Source organism: Mauremys mutica, chromosome 1, assembly GCF_020497125.1.
Source record: "Mauremys mutica isolate MM-2020 ecotype Southern chromosome 1, ASM2049712v1, whole genome shotgun sequence".
Lineage (NCBI taxonomy): Eukaryota > Metazoa > Chordata > Testudines > Geoemydidae > Mauremys > Mauremys mutica.
This window is the reverse complement of record NC_059072.1, coordinates 144187792-144206179: the sequence shown is the minus strand read 5'-3', so window position 1 is coordinate 144206179 and position 18388 is coordinate 144187792. Positions and strand designations below refer to the sequence as shown.

The 18388-nt window shown below is 48.7% G+C and overlaps 1 protein-coding gene across 1 annotated transcript in view; it reads right to left on the bottom strand.

Moving 5' to 3' along the window:
* The window catches only part of LOC123348125 (antigen WC1.1-like), an 84879-nt gene extending 67631 nt beyond the window's left edge, over positions 1-17248 (bottom strand). The window contains exons 1-2 of the mRNA XM_044985562.1: positions 17227-17248; positions 12889-13014 (exon numbers count right to left, since the gene is read on the bottom strand). Of these exons, the coding sequence (XP_044841497.1) occupies positions 12889-13014; positions 17227-17248 (148 nt within the window). The remainder of the gene's footprint in view (positions 1-12888; positions 13015-17226) is intronic.
* Between the last annotated feature and the right edge of the window lie 1140 nt (positions 17249-18388).

Genomic DNA, 18388 nt, shown 5'->3' with positions numbered 1-18388 from the left:
AAATGCCCATGCAGTGTTAACTGCCCTTTTCAAGCAATGCCTCACAACACTGTAACACACACACACTCCCACTCTGCCTGTTCACTGTAATAGACAGGCACTATCTGCACTTTCCCTGTGCTCAAATATTGAGCCTACCCCCTGAGAGCATATCACAGTTGCAAAATATAACAACCTCCCTTTTAGCGCCACTTTACACATCAACACAAGATATCACCTGAACATATACTTTCCCCTACCCATCATTAAATCCACACACAGCTTTCATGTCTCAACTCACAACTGACAATACCCATAGCAAGTTGAACCCAGTGCCCTTCTCCTGACACAGACTACGCAAATGATGCCGACTGGAACCTCAAGGTCCATATGCACATCTTTCCTCTGATAACACACGTGGGGGTGCTGAAGCCCAGATCTCCTCATATCACATTCACAGCTCTCCCAAGCTGCTCCAGCGTAATCCTCCACCATTCAGTACAGCCACAGCTAATGCAGTGACTGCAGCTGGAGAGCAGAGAAGCCCCACAGTTATTGCCAGCCCCAGGAGGATCCCTTGGTGAAGAGCTGCTTGGGGCTTCCATTGGTGGCACTGAAACAGAAAATCTAAGAGTTGTGAACTGCCTCAGTCAATTCAACAGTGCTCAGTCTGGGGCTGATGACAGTTAAAAAGCAAACACTGGTGTCTGTCTCTCTGCCCAAAGTTGTAGCTCTGTTCTGAGATTGTGGGAAAAATTGGGGATTCAGAGCAGATTTTGAGTAGAACTAAATGGAAAATAACATCATTAATCCAGAATTAAGGTTGCCCAATGATACCCTGGGCACTTCCAGAATGTTGAGTTCAGCACGGGAGGGTCTCCCAAGCACAGGGCACAATCCCACAAGGTGCTGAGCAGATTCTGTGAGAGGCTGAGCACCCTGAGCTGCCACTCCTGGATCAGGCCCAAAGTGAGTCAAACACACTACTGAAGGGATATAGGAGGGAAGGGGCATGGGGAGGCGAATGCTTTGTGTGAGCTTCTAGTGATAAAAAAATGTGTAGGAATGAGCACCATGAGGCTGAGGTCTCCCTCTCTCCCTGTCACCAGCCTTATATTACCTGGCTGGTTTTTGAGTCCCCTGGCTAGTTTTTCTATGGCCTTGCCAGTTGCTGGTCCAAAGGTGTTATTGGCTGGGGGCGGGGGAGGGGGCGGTGTTGCCAGGATTTCTAAGCTGTGCACAAATGCACCTGGGCATGCAGTGATCTCGGAACTCCAGCTACGTGTGCCACAGCTGGAAACACACAATGGCCTCCTGGCAGACGTGTTCATCCTGATCTGCATGTGTGCAGTGTGCCAAGGAAGACACCAGTCAATGGGAGAGCAGTGCCGCACCCCCAACCCCAAATCCCACCAAACCTCCCATACCTTTCTGAGCACTGAGCTCCTCCTCCCCATGTTTCCTCCAGCCCTAGGACTTGGCCCTACCCACAGATGGGCCTCACCTCTTCTGGAACCATGCCCTGTCAACAGACCAGCCACAGCTCCTCTGGTATCTGGGCCTGCCCACAGATGGGCCAGTTTTTCTGTGCCAGACTCTACAGAAAGGCAGCCCCTCTCCAATCCTGGCTTTCTCTCTGCAGGAGAGCTGTCAGGCACTAAAGTTGTCGAGCATTTGTCTTTCAATTAATGTCTGCCTCAGAATGAAAATGGCTACATGCTTTCAACATTAATGTGTGGTTCATAATATGTGGTTCAAAATTGTGTGAAAACATTAACTCTCCTAAGTAATTTAAAAAATAACTCGGAGGGAGGTGGGTATATCTGAGTTAGATTATATGAGCATACATTTCAGCTTGACAATGGACATGTTTTGCCTTCATATTCTTTCTATGTTTTGGGGGATTTTTTGCTTAATATTTGCTTCCAGCAGTCACTGTTGCTTCACAGGATTTTACGAATTACACCCATGCAGTAGCATAGGCTTCCACCTAGTCTCTAAGAATCAGATCTGTATGAATGGGTGGCACAAAGCCAACCCCCATTGCAGGGCAATAACATGAGACTGACCACAACTGCTCCAATTCCATCACGCAAGTTTTAAAACAACAACAACAACTGGTCCCTACATAGCATTATCTATTCAAGTGCCTGAAAGCACTTTACAAACACAAATGAAGTTAAGCCTCACAGCCACTCTCTGAGGTAGGAAATTAACTGTTGTTTTACAGATGGGGAAACTGAGGCATACAGCATTATTGAGTACAGAACCAGAACTGGAAATAAAACCCATGTCTCCTAGGTTCTTGTTCTGTACTCTGACCACTAGACCATGCCCCTTCCTCTTACAGATGTATCTGTAGGGAGGAGAGCGCTCAGCAGTGGAGAACATGCATCCCTAGTGAAGGATAAGGGAAATCAGAGCTCTGCTGGGACCCTATCCTTATAGCAGGAGAAAGATAAATAGAACTGTCCCCATTTATTGGAGACACTTGAAATAGGGTGTGGAATGTGTGAGCAAGAATGGGGTTTCCCGCCATCTCTTCTTGCTTCCCCCTGGGTGGTGGGAGAGTGGAGCCACCTTCTCTACCAGTCAGGAATCTTTTGACGCAACTTGGAAACACGCAAAGTTTTCTGGGATCTCGGTTCACGTGAGAGATACGTGGATTAGGGAGAAAAGAGACTGAGGGGCTCAGCTGTAGGGCCCATGTTAGTGGGTCATCAGTTTGAATTCTTACCTGAGCACAATACGCCAACATCATTAGCGTGGGAGCATGTGTCGTTAGGACGGGACATCCTGGGACATTTCTGAAGGAGAGACTCATTCCCCACACACTGGAACTCTTCCTTCCAGATCAGATCATGTCCTTCTCCAAAGTGAGCTGCTCCCAAGGTGGCTACAGCCTGTTCACACCCTAATTCATTGCAGATAACAGAAGCAGTGTTGAAATCCAAGTGTGACTCACAGACTGTCTCCCACACTTTTCCATGTTTGACTTCAACACGTCCTGAGCAGGCAGTGTCCCCTTCAACCAGCCGGACCTCAATGCGACCTAGAGAGTTAATACATTCATCAGTGAGTGCTGGTTATGCTGACATCCCATAACCTTCCCCAGGCCTTCCTGGGGATGAAATGAGGGAACCTTCTTCTCTCAACAGCAAAGACATTGTTAAATAAGCAGGAGCCCTTTACTCTATATGCCAGTTTCTGTTGTTAGCTGTCAGCTCTGTGTTTTTGGGTAACCAGGGCGCAGTACCCAGCCTGGCTGACTCATGAAAGACCTTCCTCTCCCCAACCTCTGCTTGAACCAAAACCGATCAAAAGAAAGACTTATAGAAAGCAATGAAAAGGCGGAGGGAGGCACACCTAAACCCTGGGACAAGGGTGACAGGATTACGGAAACTTCTCTAGCCTCATTTGCATCAGAGGCCTGGTCTACACTACGAGTTTATTTTGAATTTAGCAGCGTTAAACCGAATTAACATTGCAACCATCCACACAACGAAGCCATTTATTTCAATATAAAGGGCTCTTAATATTGATATCTGTACTTCCCTCCAATGAGGGCAGTAGCGCTGAAATCGGTATTGCCATTTCGGATTAGGGTTAGTGTGGCCGCAATTCGACAGCATCGGCCTCCAGGAGCTATCCCACAGTGCACCATAGCATACAGAATGGAGAACAGAGATTCCAAGGCAAGCAGAGAACAGACACCAAGCGGGATTTTACAGCTAACTCACTGGCTGGGTGTCCATAAGGGAGCTTCCCCCCGGGCCCACCTTCAGTTATCACACATGCATGCAACATTAACTGTGCCCTCTTTGCGCTGTGATCCAATACAGTCATAGCACAAAAATGCACATTTTGCCTTTGAAGATATCACTGAGGGAATAAGGCACATGAAAAGAGTATCACTAAGTCAAATGCTTTTTCTCTATTAAGACAGAACTAGTTTATAGGCGAGATGTACCAAACAGCCTATACTCACAACCCTACATCTGTCCTACACTCAAATACTCAGTGTATTCCCCAGAAAGAACCAAAAACCTGTTAAATTTGACATCCCCTTTACACCCTTTTCACCCAGTCATGCGTCTCCCCCAGCTCCAAGGAATGCACTGCCATACCCAGTCTTTTGAAAAAAGGTTTATTTTCTTAACAGAGGTTAGCAAACCAACAGAAAAAAACAAACTTTTTTCTCATTCCTTGGTCTCAGGGTCACTCCATCCAGGGGTCTCTGGCAGTGCTGCTCATAGCAGCTTCCCAGTTTCAGTCAGCTCTACTCCCTTCTTAGCCCCTACCTGCTTCCCTAATTCCCTGGCCCCTTGTTGCAGGGATACACCACAGGAGCTAACTCCACTCTGGTGTGTCTTCCCCTCCCCAGGATGCAGCCTGTCTCAGTCCATCTTCCCAAACTGCCCACAAGTAGCCCTTTACAGGCCCAGGTGTAACCCAGACGTCTTTAATTGGCTGGATTGGACTCACCTACTCTGGTCCAGGGTAGCTGGATTAGCTTATCAGCAGGGACCAGCTACCCTATGAAAATCCTCTTACAAACTATTCACCCTTATGTAGCACCTCCTATCCATCCAATTACCTCCTTTAGCACCAATCTCCTTAAAGGTTTTGATGGACAGGCCTGGGTTCTTTTGAATCCTTCCTCCAGCTCACTGAGCTCAGGCATCCTCTTCATGCAGAAGTCAGGCTGCTTCTGGGATTTCCCCTCATCACAAAGGGGTGCAGGGCTCAAGGGGCACATTGCAATAACACTACTAAAAATCCTAACTTTAGTCTCCTGCCCTAGTGCTCAGACACACTCACAGCAGGCAGGCAGCTTGGACTCACAGTCAGAGCAAAGCTTGACATGTGGTGGTGGATTTTCCCTAGGTAGCTGAAGCACAAATTCAGCCTAGCTGGCTGGGGAATATTCCCAACAAAACTCTTTAACTGGGGAGTCACCTTGAAGAGGGAAAGGCCCAAGCTGGGAGTTGTTGCTGCCCAGGGGCCAGTTCTCAGGGGGACCCTGCATGCAGACCTGGGACTCACCAAACAGCCAGTCCTGACCTTTCCATACCTGGCTCCAGACTGCTCCAAATTGGCTTCTCCTCTCTCCAGTGCTGGGCATCTCACTTCCTGTTGGTTGGACTAGCTCCTGTTTCCAGGCTTTCTCTTGTCAGTCACTTTACTCTGACCCCCTCCTTTCTCTCAGAAATTGACCCTCCTCTGAGCAGGGAGCCGGTGGCCACCCAGACACAACTGCTATCCTCCCTGACCTGACATGGCCTCTATCACTCTAAACAGTGTCTCTCCTCTCTCCCTTTTAGTTCCCTCACACACTCTAAGTCTGTCCCGATTCCTAGGTATAGTGCCTCTCCCTGAGGTACTAGGATACAGAGCCCACCAAAACCTAGGAAAACCCATTATTAAACACACAGACTGCCTTCCTCTCCCACCAGGTGCATTAATGAGGATTTTTGTTAGTGAATTTTAATGTAATTCCATAGTCACTGTTAGGATATAGATATTTAGGCCTGTCTGCAAAGGCCTATACTTTTAGGTGTATTCTTATCATATAGCTAGTTATAGAGGTATAAAAGAAAGAATCAAAATCACTGTCTGCCGACGTACAGGCCTTTCTCTTACTGTGACAGTCTGAGGCCCTGTTCTTAGGCTAAGTGAGGCCTTTAGCTAAGCAGCAGAAGCAGCCATAAGCTGGGAAGTGTATGGTCACATCCTTACATTCCAAACTAGTCACATTGAAACAAGGTGCTATTGGGCTGTTAGGAATACAATCCTGTCCTGATAATGCTTATCACCTCCAGAGAAAGGGAAGAGCCTAGAAAATGTAAAAGGAAACTTAGTTTGATATCATCCTGTCTGGCAAAAACTCACTTATCAATAGTTGGGATGTGAAATCCTCATTTCTTTGCTGTTCTATCACTGTAGTCCCCATTTCCCTATTGTTAGTCTGTATAATCTCTGTCCAGTTCTGTGATTGTTTCTGTCTGCTGTATAAACCAATTAAGGTGGTGGGATATAATTGGTTAAATAATCATGTTATAATATGTTAGCATTGGTTAGTTAAGTTTCAGTAAAATGATTGGTTAAGGTATTGCTAAGCAGAACTTAGGGTGACCAGACGTCCCGATTTTATCGGGACTGTCCCGATATTTGCTTGTTTGTCCCGCGTCCCGACCAATGTTCGGTCGGGACACTGGACAAACAAACAATTTTGCCCTCCGCTCCCGTGCACAGGCGGAGCCCGGAGGGGCTCTTGCCCCCCGGCCCGACTCCGCCCCTTCCTTCCCCCATTGGATCCCTCACCAAATCCCTGCCCCCAGCCCCGCCCCCTCACTGCCCCATTGGATCCCAAGCCGAACCTGGGGAGGAGACGCCCCTGTGCAGCAGCCTGGGCACACGGGCCATGGCTGGCTGGGGCGGGAGCGCTGCAGTGCAGCGCGGAGGCTGCTCCAGCCCTGCAGTCCACGGGGCAGCATGGTGGGTCCAGGGGCAGCGCGGAGCAGGCAGGGCCCGGGTGAGCGGCGTGGCCCGGGGGTGTGGGCTGCCCGCCGGAGACATGTGGTGGAGAGGGGCTGCGGGGGCGAGATCTGTCCCAAGCGGGGCGGCTGGCGCGAGGAGCCGGCCAGGGTCCCCCGAACCGATAAACTTCCCCGACGCTGCTGGGGAATCCTGCGCCTCTCCCGCTCGGCTGCGCTCCAGCATCTTGCCCTGCCGGGAAGGAGCTACTGGAGTGCAGCTGAGCGGGAGAGGCGCGGGGCTCCCCGCCTGCGGTGGGACGAATCTCATGTGCCCGGGGTGGGAGGCTCCGCGGGGAATGCAGTGCGCGCGGCTGGGGCGCTGTGTGCGATCCGGCGGCGCGGCTGGGTCCTGCTAATGCCCCCGGCCCCTGCAAAACTGTTATTTTTTTTTTTTTTTGCTCTGCCGCCATTTTTTTTGCTCCGCCCCTCCCCGTGTCCCGATATTTCATCCCTGTGATCTGGTCACCCTAGCAGAACTCAAGTTTTACTATATAGTCTGCAGTCAATAAGGAAGTAAGGGGGGGATGGGAACAGGGACTGGGGTGGGGGAATTCGAATCAGGTTTTGCTGAGGGTTGGGAATGGGAAGAGGGACACAGGCAAGGCTCTGTGGTGTTAGACACTGAGGAAGGAAACTGGAATCATACTCGCTGGAAGTTCACCCCAATAAACATTGAATTGTTTGCACCTTTGGACTTCAGGTATTGTTGTTCTCTGTTCATACGAGAAGGACCAGGGAAGTGAGCAGGTGAAGGAATAAGCCCCCTAACAGTCACTGACATGAAAAGCTGTCTGGCCACAGGCAGTAAGGAAAGTCTGGCCTTCATCACAATGAATGAACAATGGCCTCCTGTCTCTGAGAGCAGCAGTGACAATAAATAGTGTGGAAAAGTTCAACTCTAGCAGTGACTGCAGGGCTATGTGCACACAGAGTTCTCTGTCCTCCATAGCTGCACCAGTGTAACAGTGGTGTAAAGTGGGCCTTACACATCACCACTAGTCAACTGCACCCACTCGCCACCTCTAAGCTGATTGTTGCCTGTGAAAAGTAGGTGTAGTTGAAGCTAGGCCAGCTGGCTCTGTGAGACAAGAAGCACGCTCCAAAAGGGAGCTGTTAGCAAAATCCATACTGTGCTTATATCCAGATGAGAGCCTGGAAATAAGTGGATAGTGTAAACCAGAGACGCCATGAGGCTGCTCTAAACAGAAGTGCAAAGCTGGTGTATAAGCATCCTATTCAATAACAATATCTAACAATGCCATGCTGTGCGTTGACCTTTCTGCTCCCATCCTGTACTCCTTGTGTGTACAGGGTTGCTGCCTGGTGTGTAGATGAAGGGAATTGTGATGTATTTCCCTTGGTGCAATACAGGTAATTGACCAGGTAGGTTTTGTGTGGGTGCAGAGTGTGAAAGCCATAGAGGAGCCGGGCAGACAGGAGAGGTGCAAGAGAGGGAAAGTGGCAAAGCAGCTGAGCCGATCGCTGACTGGTAAAGTGGGGCCTTTCAACATTCACCCATTGCATTTCAGGAGTGGGGAGGGTCATTGCGCAGGCTAATACATGTGAGCATTGCCCTAGCACAAACTCAGGACAAGTTTACAGCAGCTGTGTCTGGGGAGCAGAGCTCTCAATCTACCAAGGGCCAAATGTGGTGCCAATATGTGATAAAGACCCAAAATGAAGAACACACACTGAGTATTCAGGGAACTTAAAATGCCAAGGAATCTTTTCCTTAGTGTAAATTTCTCTTTTTGTAACCTCAGGACAATGATTCTTTATTCCTGAGGTAAATAATTGTTAATAACTGTGAGGGGACACTCAGTTCATGTGGCTCATTGGTTGCTTTGGTACCAAGATGAGGTGCACAAGAGCAGGATGGATGGAATGAGGGTTTCTCAGACAAGTAGGTTTCCATTTCACATTTATTCAGCATTTGCCTTGTAAATGTTTGTGCCTGATTCCCAGATAGCTGGTCGAGTTCCTTTGTATCCTCTGGATACTCCCCAAATCCTGCAAGCAGCACCAATAGGTTCAGAAGTTCAGGATTTATAAGCCCAAAGCTGCAGCTGCAGAGACAAGAACAGGCCTAGCAGGGAATGGGGGTGTGGTTACCAGGCTCCCACTTTTGGCTTCACCCATTATGCAAAGGAACTCCTCTCTGCACTTGTGCATTTCTGGTATAGAAACAGGGGAACTAAGGATGGTGCAGCTCAGTCAGATACACTTCAGCTGAGGCACTGCAGCTGCACAGCTCACTGTACACAGGAAACCCAGAATCAAGCCCAGAAAGAGAGCCTTAGAATCACAGAATCATAGAATATCAGGGTTGGAAGGGACCTCAGGAGGTCATCTAGTCCAACCCCCTTCTCAAAGCAGGACCAATTCCAAACTAAATCATCCCAGCCTGGGTTTTGTCAAGCCTGACCTTAAAAACCTCTAAGGAAGCAGATTCCACAATTTCCCTAGGTAACCCATTCCAGTGCTTCACCACTTTCCTAGTTAATTTTTTTTCCTAATATCCAACCTAGACCTCCCCCACTGCAACTTGAGACCATTACTCCTTGTTTTGTCATTTGGTACCACTGAGAACAGTCTAGATCCATCCTCTTTGGCATCCCCTTTCAGGTAGTTGAAAGCAGCTATCAAATCCCCCCCTCATTCTTCTCTTCTGCAGACTAAACAATCCCGGTTCCCTCAGTCTCTCCTGATAACTCATGTGCTACAGCTCCCTAATAATTTTTGTTGCCCTCCGCTGGACTCTTTCCAATTTTTCCACATCCTTCTTGTAGTGTGCGGCCCAAAACTGGACACAGTACTCCAAATGAGGCCTCATCAATGTCGAATAGAGGGGAACAATCACATCCCTTGATCTGCTGACAATGCCCCTACTTAAACAGCTCAGAATGTTGTTAGCCTTCTTGGCATCAAAGACACACTGTTGACTCATATCCAGCTTCTCGACCAATCCAACCCCTAGGTCCTTTTCTGCAGAACTGCTGCCCAGCCATTCGGTCCCTAGTCTGTAACAGTGCATGGGATTCTTCCGTCCTAAGTGCAGGACTCTGCTCTTGTCCTTATTGAACCTCATCAGGTTTCTTTTGGCCCAATCCTCTAATTTGTCTAGGTCCCTCTATATCCTATCCATACCCTCCAGCATATCTACCACTCCTCCCAGTTTAGTGTCATCTGCAAACTTGCTGAGGGTGCAGTCCACACCATCTTCCAGATCATTAATGAAGATATTGAACAAAACTGGCCCCAGGACCGACCCTTGGGGTACTCTGCTTGATACCAGCTGCTAACTAGACATGGAGCCATTGATCACTACCCGTTGGGCCCGATTATCTAGCCAGCTTTCTATCCACCTTATAATTTATCCAGCCCATACTTCTCTAACTTGCCGGCAAGAATACTGCGGGAGACTGTATCAAAAGCTTTGCTAAAGTCAAGGAATAACACATCCACTGCTTTCTCCTCATCCACAGACCCAGTTATCTCCTCGTAGAAGGCAATTAGGTTAGTCAGGCATGACTTGCCCTTGGTGAATCCATGCTGACTGTTCCTGATCACTTTTCTCTCCTCTAAGTGCTTCAGTATTGATTCCTTGAGGACCTGCTCCATGATTTTTCCAGGGACTGAGGTGAGGCTGATTTGCCTGTAGTTCCCCGGATCCTTCTTCCCTTTTTTAAAGATGGGCACTACAGCAGCCTTTTTCCAGTCATCCGGGACCTCCCCTGATTGCCATGAGTTTTCTAAGGTCATGGCCAATGGCTCTGCAATCACATCCGCCAACGTCTTTAGCACCCTCGGACTTGTGCTCGTCCAGTTTTTCTAAATAGTCCCAAATGACTTCTTTCTCCACAGAGGGCTGGTCACCTTCCCCCCATACTGTGCTGCCCAGTGCAGCAGTCTGGGAGCTGACTTTGTTTGTGAGACAGAGGCAAAAAAAGCATTAAGTACATTAGCTTTTTCCACATCCTCTGTCACTAGGCTGCCTCCCTCATTTAGTAAGGGACCCACACTTTCCTTGATTTTCTTCTTGTTGCTAACATACCTAAAGAAACCCTTCTTGTTACTCTTAACGTCTCTGGCTAGTTGCAACTCCAAGTGTGATTTGGCCTTCCTGATTTCACTCCTGCATGCCTGAGCAATATTTGTATACTCCTCCCTGGTCATTTGTCCAATCTTCCACTTCTTGTAAGCTTCTTTTTTGTGTTTAAGATCATCAAGGATTTCACTGTTAAGCCAAGTTGGTCACCTGCCATGTTGACTATTCTTTCTACACATTGGGATGGTTTGTTCCTGTAACCCCAATAAGGATTCTTTAAAATACAGCCAGCTCTCCTGGACTCCTTTGCCTCTCATGTTATTCTCCCAGGGGATCCCACCCATCAGTTTCCTGAGGGAGTCAAAGTCTGCTTTTCTGAAGTCCAGGTTCTGTATATCCTTCACCTCGGCCCCGGTAGATCCATGCACTAGTGCTGAGCCTGGCACAGAGACTGAGAGGGGAGTCAGTGCATCTCCATGTGCTGGAGGTTACTCCATATTGGGGTCTGTTGAGGAGGCCCCCACTGTGCCAGGCATATTTCTGAGGGAAGTGGGGGGAGCTTATGGTGACTGTGGGCCCTGTGTTCTGACACAGGGCCAAGAGGGCACAGGGGAGGGGTGACCTCTCCCACAGTTTCTGGCGATCTTGTCACTGAGGATGGTAGGTGAGTGGCAGGGTGTGAGGGGGAGATACACAAAGCACAGATGTGATCTCACCAATGGTAGTGATCAGGGACTAGCAGAGAGGTGTAAACTGAGCTAATCAGAACAAAGAGGTGTTATCACTGTTCAGCCAGCTGCAGCTACACTAAGGGCAAGTCTACAGTTCAACATTTAGTTGACCTAAGTTATGTGTCCACACTACGCTCCTTGTGTTGGTGGTGTACATCCTCACCATGGGTGGTGCGTCAGCTGCCCATTTGGAGAGCAGAGCCCCCAGCCCTGTCCCTTCTGCCTGAGGCTCCGCCCCTCCTCCACCCCTTCCACCTCCGCTCCCCGGCCAGAGCCCCGAGCCCACAACCATGGCCACTGGCTCCCCCAGCTCCAGCCCCAGGCCTCCCTGACCAGCCTGCCCAAGTGCCCACAGTACCAGGCACTGCAGCCCCAGTGCCCCCAGCTCCAGAGCACTGGGGGCCCCAACCACCCTGAGTCCCGGGCCCCAGGATGGGACGCACTAGCCCCAGCCTCCTTGGGGAAGAGGAGCAGCCTCCCTGGGCTGAGGCCAGGAGGAAGCAGCAGGAAGCAGGAGGGGGTTCAGGGCAGAGCATGGGTGGGGCCATGCCTGGCTGTTTGGAGAGACTCAGCCTCCCCTGGCCTGCCATACCCGCTGCCCATGCTTGCATCAATTTAACTGTCAGTGTGGAGCACTACATCAACCTAAGTGCTACGTCTCTCATGGAGCTGCAGTTATTATGTCGGGCAAGTTACATTGGCAGGGGCTACATTTTAGCATAGATACTTATGGAATTAGGTCCACGTAAGCTGCCTTACATCAACCTAACTCTGTAGTGTAGACCAGGGCTTAGTATTACTTGTGTCAGGGCTGTTTTTAACAGTGCGTTAGTCACTCTCTTTAGACCTGTGTGCAAACCCAGCCATTTTAACAGCACAAGCTTTGATGAAGCCAGGTTATGCAGACACATTTATTTCCCAAATGCAGAGTGCAGAGGGATCCAGGTGTATCTCCATGATATTACCCTGGGAGGGGGTAAATCTAGCCCACCCTGCATGGGAAGGCAGCCACGCAGGCTGTGGAGCAAAAAGCTACACTTCAAGTGGGAGTTTCCTGCCTGACCCTGTGGGGGGATTCAGGGAAGGAGGGAGCCGTGTGGTGCAGTGTAGCCGTGTGGTGCACTGGGCTGCTGCACACAGGCACCTACCAGCACAGAGCTGCTAATGGGGTCATCTCCCACCCCACCCTTACTCCATGACAGCTGTTTGACTTGCCCAGAGGCTGGCACAGCCTGCTCATCCCCAGTCTGCCCAGGGGAGCTCAGGGAGAGACTGGTCAGCTCCACCCTGACCCCAGTGCAGGGCACAGTCCAGTTCTGAGTCACCAGGAATGTCACACGTGGGTTCAGTCCCTTCTCCCTCACTGGGAGTTTCCGACGGGGCAGGTTGGCCGAGTTCTTACCTGAGCAGATCACTCCAGTATCAGCAATATGAGAGCAATTGGCTGCACCCCATCCTATATGTCTGCAGTCCCAGAGAGCTGACTCGTTACCATCACAATCAGCTAGAATCAGCCAAGTTGGTCCAGATCCTTCTCCAAAATGAGCCCAGGCAGGGGCGCTGACAGCAGAGCCACATCCCATCTGCTTACAAACCACCTCAGCATCTTCCATGTCCCAGTTGTCATCACACACCGTCCCCCACTGATCCTGGTGTTTAACCTCCACTCTCCCGGCACAGGGTCTGCTTCCATTCACCAGCCTCAGCTCATCAGCACCTTCAAAACAGACACAGAGCAGGGTTGCAGACAGCGCAGAGCCCAATCCCTCTGGCTTGGACAGTATCACACAAGAGCCCTGGGCTTTACTCCCTGATCCCCCAGTTAGGCTTGTCACTGGGGAGGCAGCTTGAGGTATCTCCTCTCCTCTGAGCTCTCTGGGCTGGTGGATGCAGAGCAGCATCACTGCTGTGTGATTCACAGCAGTAGTGCCCTCAGAGACTCCTCCCCTCCCTCAACACCCGATCTCCTCCTTCCTTCAACCCTCCTCCCCCATCACTCACTTGAAAACATGTTCCCCCACCCCACCTCTCCCGTCACCAGCTCCTCCACCTGCCTGGAAAGGAGTGTGGTGTATTGAATACTCTTAAAATGGCAACCTGCTGCCACTTTAAGAGTAAGGGGCTTTCTGGTCCTGTTTGAAGGCTACGGACTGAACATTCCAATCTGAGCCCGCCTACACCTAGGTGTGGTAAGTTGGACCTGTCTGCCTTGTGGAGCAGCCTTCTTTGTCTCCCCCTCTCTCTGTTTTCAAGTTCTTGTGTCTTAGGGTTCTAAGTAATACAGTTCTATTACATTGCAACCTTCCAGAAAGAGTATTTCATATGTTTATCTAACTTCTCTGTGTTTATCCTGTGAACATAACATGGAGAGCCAGACATATCCCACTATCCTGCTCTCCTTCCCCTCATACTTGCTGCTTCTCTGTCCATTCAATGCCACCCACCCCAACATACAGCCCACCTGCCACTCACTGCTACTTTTCTTCCTCCTCTGTCTGGGTCACTGCTCCTCCCAGATCCCTCCCCTTCTACCTGCTTCAAATCTTTAAATATTTCTCATAAAGAATTAGAGAAAATGTTTTTGCCCACCTGCATTTACCTGCTGGTTACAAACTGTAACTGCAGATTTATCTGTGATGAGTATTTTATACTCCGTTTTCATAAATCACATTTCCTCTCCAGTAACAGGGGCTGTAACTCCATCTTGGGGGGGTCAGAGGACATCAGAACCCTCAGAGCAGAGAGCTCCCACTAGCTACAATTACAGCTGTATATTGATGGGGAGCTGGGGGGGGCACTGTTCCATATAATCTCATGGTGAAAACAAACTTCTTCCCCAGAGCATAGTGACTATTATGGGAAATCCAGGAGCTCTGGACCCACCTCCACGCCCCTCTGGTTGAGACGATTCATTCTGTGACACTAAGTCAGATTTAAAAAATTGGTGTCTCTTCAGACCCTTCCCCGCTCTGTGGGAACCCATGTGTTGGGCTTGGAACAAAAGAGGTTACTTTATTAATTTTAATTTATTTAAAGAGTTTTTTTCTGTCTGGTGGATTTTATCCCCACATAATCTCTCTACCCTCAATCACACAGGTAGGCATTGTTCCCATTTCATAGAAAGGGAACCTGAGGCAGTGAGAAATTAAATGAGATGCCCCACGGTCACACACTAAATCTGTGGCAGAGTCAAGAACAGACACTAATCGCCAGATTCCCAGCGCAGGGTTTTCACCACAGAACCATCTGTAAGTTACACAGGGGCATAGGCTGTGCACTCATGTATTCCATGGTGTCCGCATCACAGCAGTGACTGGGGGTTAATTATTATGATTTCCTCTTAGTGCTGTTCCCAGTAGGGCATATCCACTGCAGCATGTTTGAGCAGCTACCATCATGTTACACCTGCCCCCTGATCTTTATGGCCCTGAACAAGCAAAGGCTTTTAGTCACAGAGGACTAACACATGTGCTTAATGTTAAGCTCATATTTAAGTGATTTGTTGGAAAGGAGCTTATAACGTACATTAGCGCCTATGGAGTTATGGGTTGATTTTAAAATGTCCCTGTTGTTTTTAAATCACTTTGTGCTGCAATCCTTGGCTGTATTTGAGTCACCTCCCTCCTTGAGAGTCTTTTTTATTTAAGTCCAGATTGTGGAACTCCCAGGAGTCGTCCCACTGCTCAGCAATGGCAGGAAGAAACATGGGCAACAATTTCACAAAACTATTTCTGTTCCGCTGCAATTTTTTGTGTCTGTGTGTGTGTGTGTTTTCCTAAAGTTTTGACAATCAAAGATGAAAATGTTAACCTGTTGGAGTGTCGGTTTCACCACTGTGAAACTTTTGGGTGGAACCAGAATCCAGTCCGTTCGTAGGTGTCCATTTGTAGATTTGTAAAGTGCCCCGTTATTGAGGGAGGGCGGCAGGGAGTTCAGCTGCTGTTCTAAGCTGCATTTAAATCAAGCTGAAAAACATTCTCATGGACTGTTGGGCTATGAGCTTTTAACTGGACACAAATGTGATGGGGACATTCCTGTTCCACATGGATTCAAATTTAAAGACAAGAAAAGGAAGGTTGTAACCAGCCTCTATTATTACTCTGATCAGACTGTGGACCAGGGCTGCCTTCTCTCCCTGCAGGGTACGAGCTCCACCCATTGTAAGTAATGGGAGTCAATCCACCCTGCAGGGAGAATAGGGCTCCCTGGTTTCACGTGGCCCATGCCATGGTGACTTGGTTACCCAGGAATCCCAGTGAAATTCTCTGTGGTTTCATTCTGCTAACGTTCACTTTTATCATGAGATCAAACTCCAGCTACTTCTGTGTGAATTTCTTGGGAAGTTCAGGTACAAACTCTCACTCCAAAACATCTCTTGCTCTGTAATCCTCAGCACCTACTCTCTAAGGCACAGAGAAGCTCCAGAGCTATCTGTGATCTGTACATACCAGCTGTGGTACCACAGTTTGTCTCTAGCTAAATATTTGAGGTTTCTAAAATCTGACTTTCATCTTCAGCTTCACCCGTTCATGCTGCAGCTACAGAACAGCAGCGTCTCAGACTGCAGCAACTCACAGAAACAGGTTGCTACCGGACAGTTCAATGTCCTGACAAGTGCATCACTTACACCCTGCTGAAGGTGCCCAGCATGTTGGATGCACACAGGACAGCAGTGTTATTTTAAATGTTACGGACTGTATATCTGGCATTATTCACAGGTCCCATACACAGGTACAGAGCTGGATGAGGGATGAGGCTGGAGGTCACAACAGGGAAGCCCACTTTCCTTTTCTTGTGGTTCATTTGTTTAGCAGGAATTTCTAAGTACTGAAGCCATTAGTTCACTAAAACCAAGTCCAAGCTCACAGTGCTACAAGACTGGGGTATTTTATAATGTATAAACCATCTGTGACTGGGTCAAATCTATGATAATTGCAAATATATAAACCTACTCTCTCAGAATAACCAACAGGGAGATAATTATACACACACACACACATTTATTTAAACCCAATTGCCTGCTTTCCCTTTGTTTCATTGATTTCTGGAATAAAACCCTATTTCTAGTGGATTCAAAACTCTATTTCTAGCCCTCATCTGCCCAACTCATAAAGTGAAATAAATCAGGCACTTACCCATGGTGTCCTGAAGAAAGAGGAGAAACCAAAGCAGCTGAATGGAGAGATGTCCCTTCATTACCAGCCGAACTAGCTGTCCCCTCCTGACACTACACTGGCTACACCAAAACACTCTGCCAGGGCTCCTCTGTGTCTGACAAGTGACAACAAAGCTGTGGAAGGGAAATATATAGATTCAGATGCTGGCATCAGCTGCCAGAAGGAACCAATAGAAATAATATTCACCTTTTTTGACATTATCAGAGGATTTATCTAAAACGTTGTGCAGCTAAAACATCCAATACAATTCTAAAACTCCAGCTGTGACCATATATGAGGGATAAGTCCGCTTCTGATGTCATGTTTGCTTCAGTCTCAGATCATCTTGTAACCACCCTCCTTGGCGTAGGGCAGAACAATTTGAAAAATGATTCTGTCTTTTTAGGCGAATAAAAGTGAGCCTTGAATGCTGCTCATTTGATAAAACAATTAAGAAAATAAATATGGAAAAAAAGAAACATCTAAAATTGAACCTCTTAGCTGTGTGTGTCCAATTGTAGTGAGGCCACTAAAACCACAGAGCTGGGATGTTACCACTGGGGTCAGCTGTATCCAAAGGAGAAGGGAGCAACCCCTGCTGCCTTTGTGGAACCCAGACTGGTCAGGGCTTCCCGAACGGAGTGGGCACGGCAGTGGTACATTAGTGGTAGGAGTGTGTCATGGAGCTTCCTTCTTCAGATGTGACCATCAATGGCAGCAGAGTCTCAGAGGGCTTCCTGTTCACCCAGTTAGAACTTGTTCTTAACACTTACTGATTAGGTTCTGAGTGACCATCTCGCATACCGTAGTGTAGGTAGCAACCCACTCCAGGACTCTCTCTCCAGGCCAGTGCTAGGCCTGCCCTGTGTGGTAACTCTAGGCAGCACAGTCAGTCTGGGAGCTAGAGAGAATTGCAGGGTCCTGGCCATTTCCATCTGTCTGAATAGTGTTATATCCTTGGGGGCAGACAGTTTAGGAAGAAATCACTTGAGGCCAGACAGCAGACAGCTAACAAAACTACCATTTTATTTACAGACACAGAGCTCACCCAACCGGCCAAAGCTGGCTGGGCTATCCCCTAATAATCTAACTCAGTTGCCATAGGAACAAAAACCATGACAACCAAATACACAACATATTCCTCCCCCCCTAATAACAACATCCCCTAAATAAAACACACATGAGACTAGAGAAGGAGGGTAGACTGCCTCCATTCCTGGCTAAACCCTGGGGATTATTTTGCCCCATAACCGTGGGTTGGCCCTAGCTAAAGATCCAGCCGATGAGGATCTCTAGGTGGATTACGGCGAACTTCTGGTGTTGTTGCACCCTAAAGTACCATGGGCTCAGGGTCCGCAGCACGAACAGGTGAGGAGGTGGTATCAGCTCATGCTGGGCAAAGGGGTACCTCAGCCGCTGGCAGTAATGGAGGAGAACAGTCAGGAACAGGTGATTCGTGATTCAGTGTCTCACCAGAAGAGGTGAAGTCAGATCACTCAACTGCAGATGTGTCCTGAGGACTGGCATGACCTGGCAACAGTTGATCTACATGTCGCCGCCAGGTAAGATTCTCTGCAGTCCGGACTGTGTAGGAAACAGGTCCTGTTTGAGTCATGATTGTGGCAGGGACCCATTTAGCTCTGGAAGTATAATTCTGAGCCAAAACTGGCTGTCCTGGGCTAAAGGTTCGGTCTTTTGCTCTGGGTGCCCGTCTGATGACTTGATATTGCTGCTGATGTTGCACAATTTGTTGGGGTTCAGAAGGTTTCAGCAGATCAAAGCAAGTGCGCAGCTGTCATCTCATCATTAGAAAGGCCGGGGATGCCTAGGTCGTAGCATCAGGTGTGTTTCTGTAGGAAAGTAAGAAGGTATCCAGACGCTTTTGAATGGAGTGTTGTCCCCTTGCTGATTTCAAAGCGTGTTTCATTGTCTGCA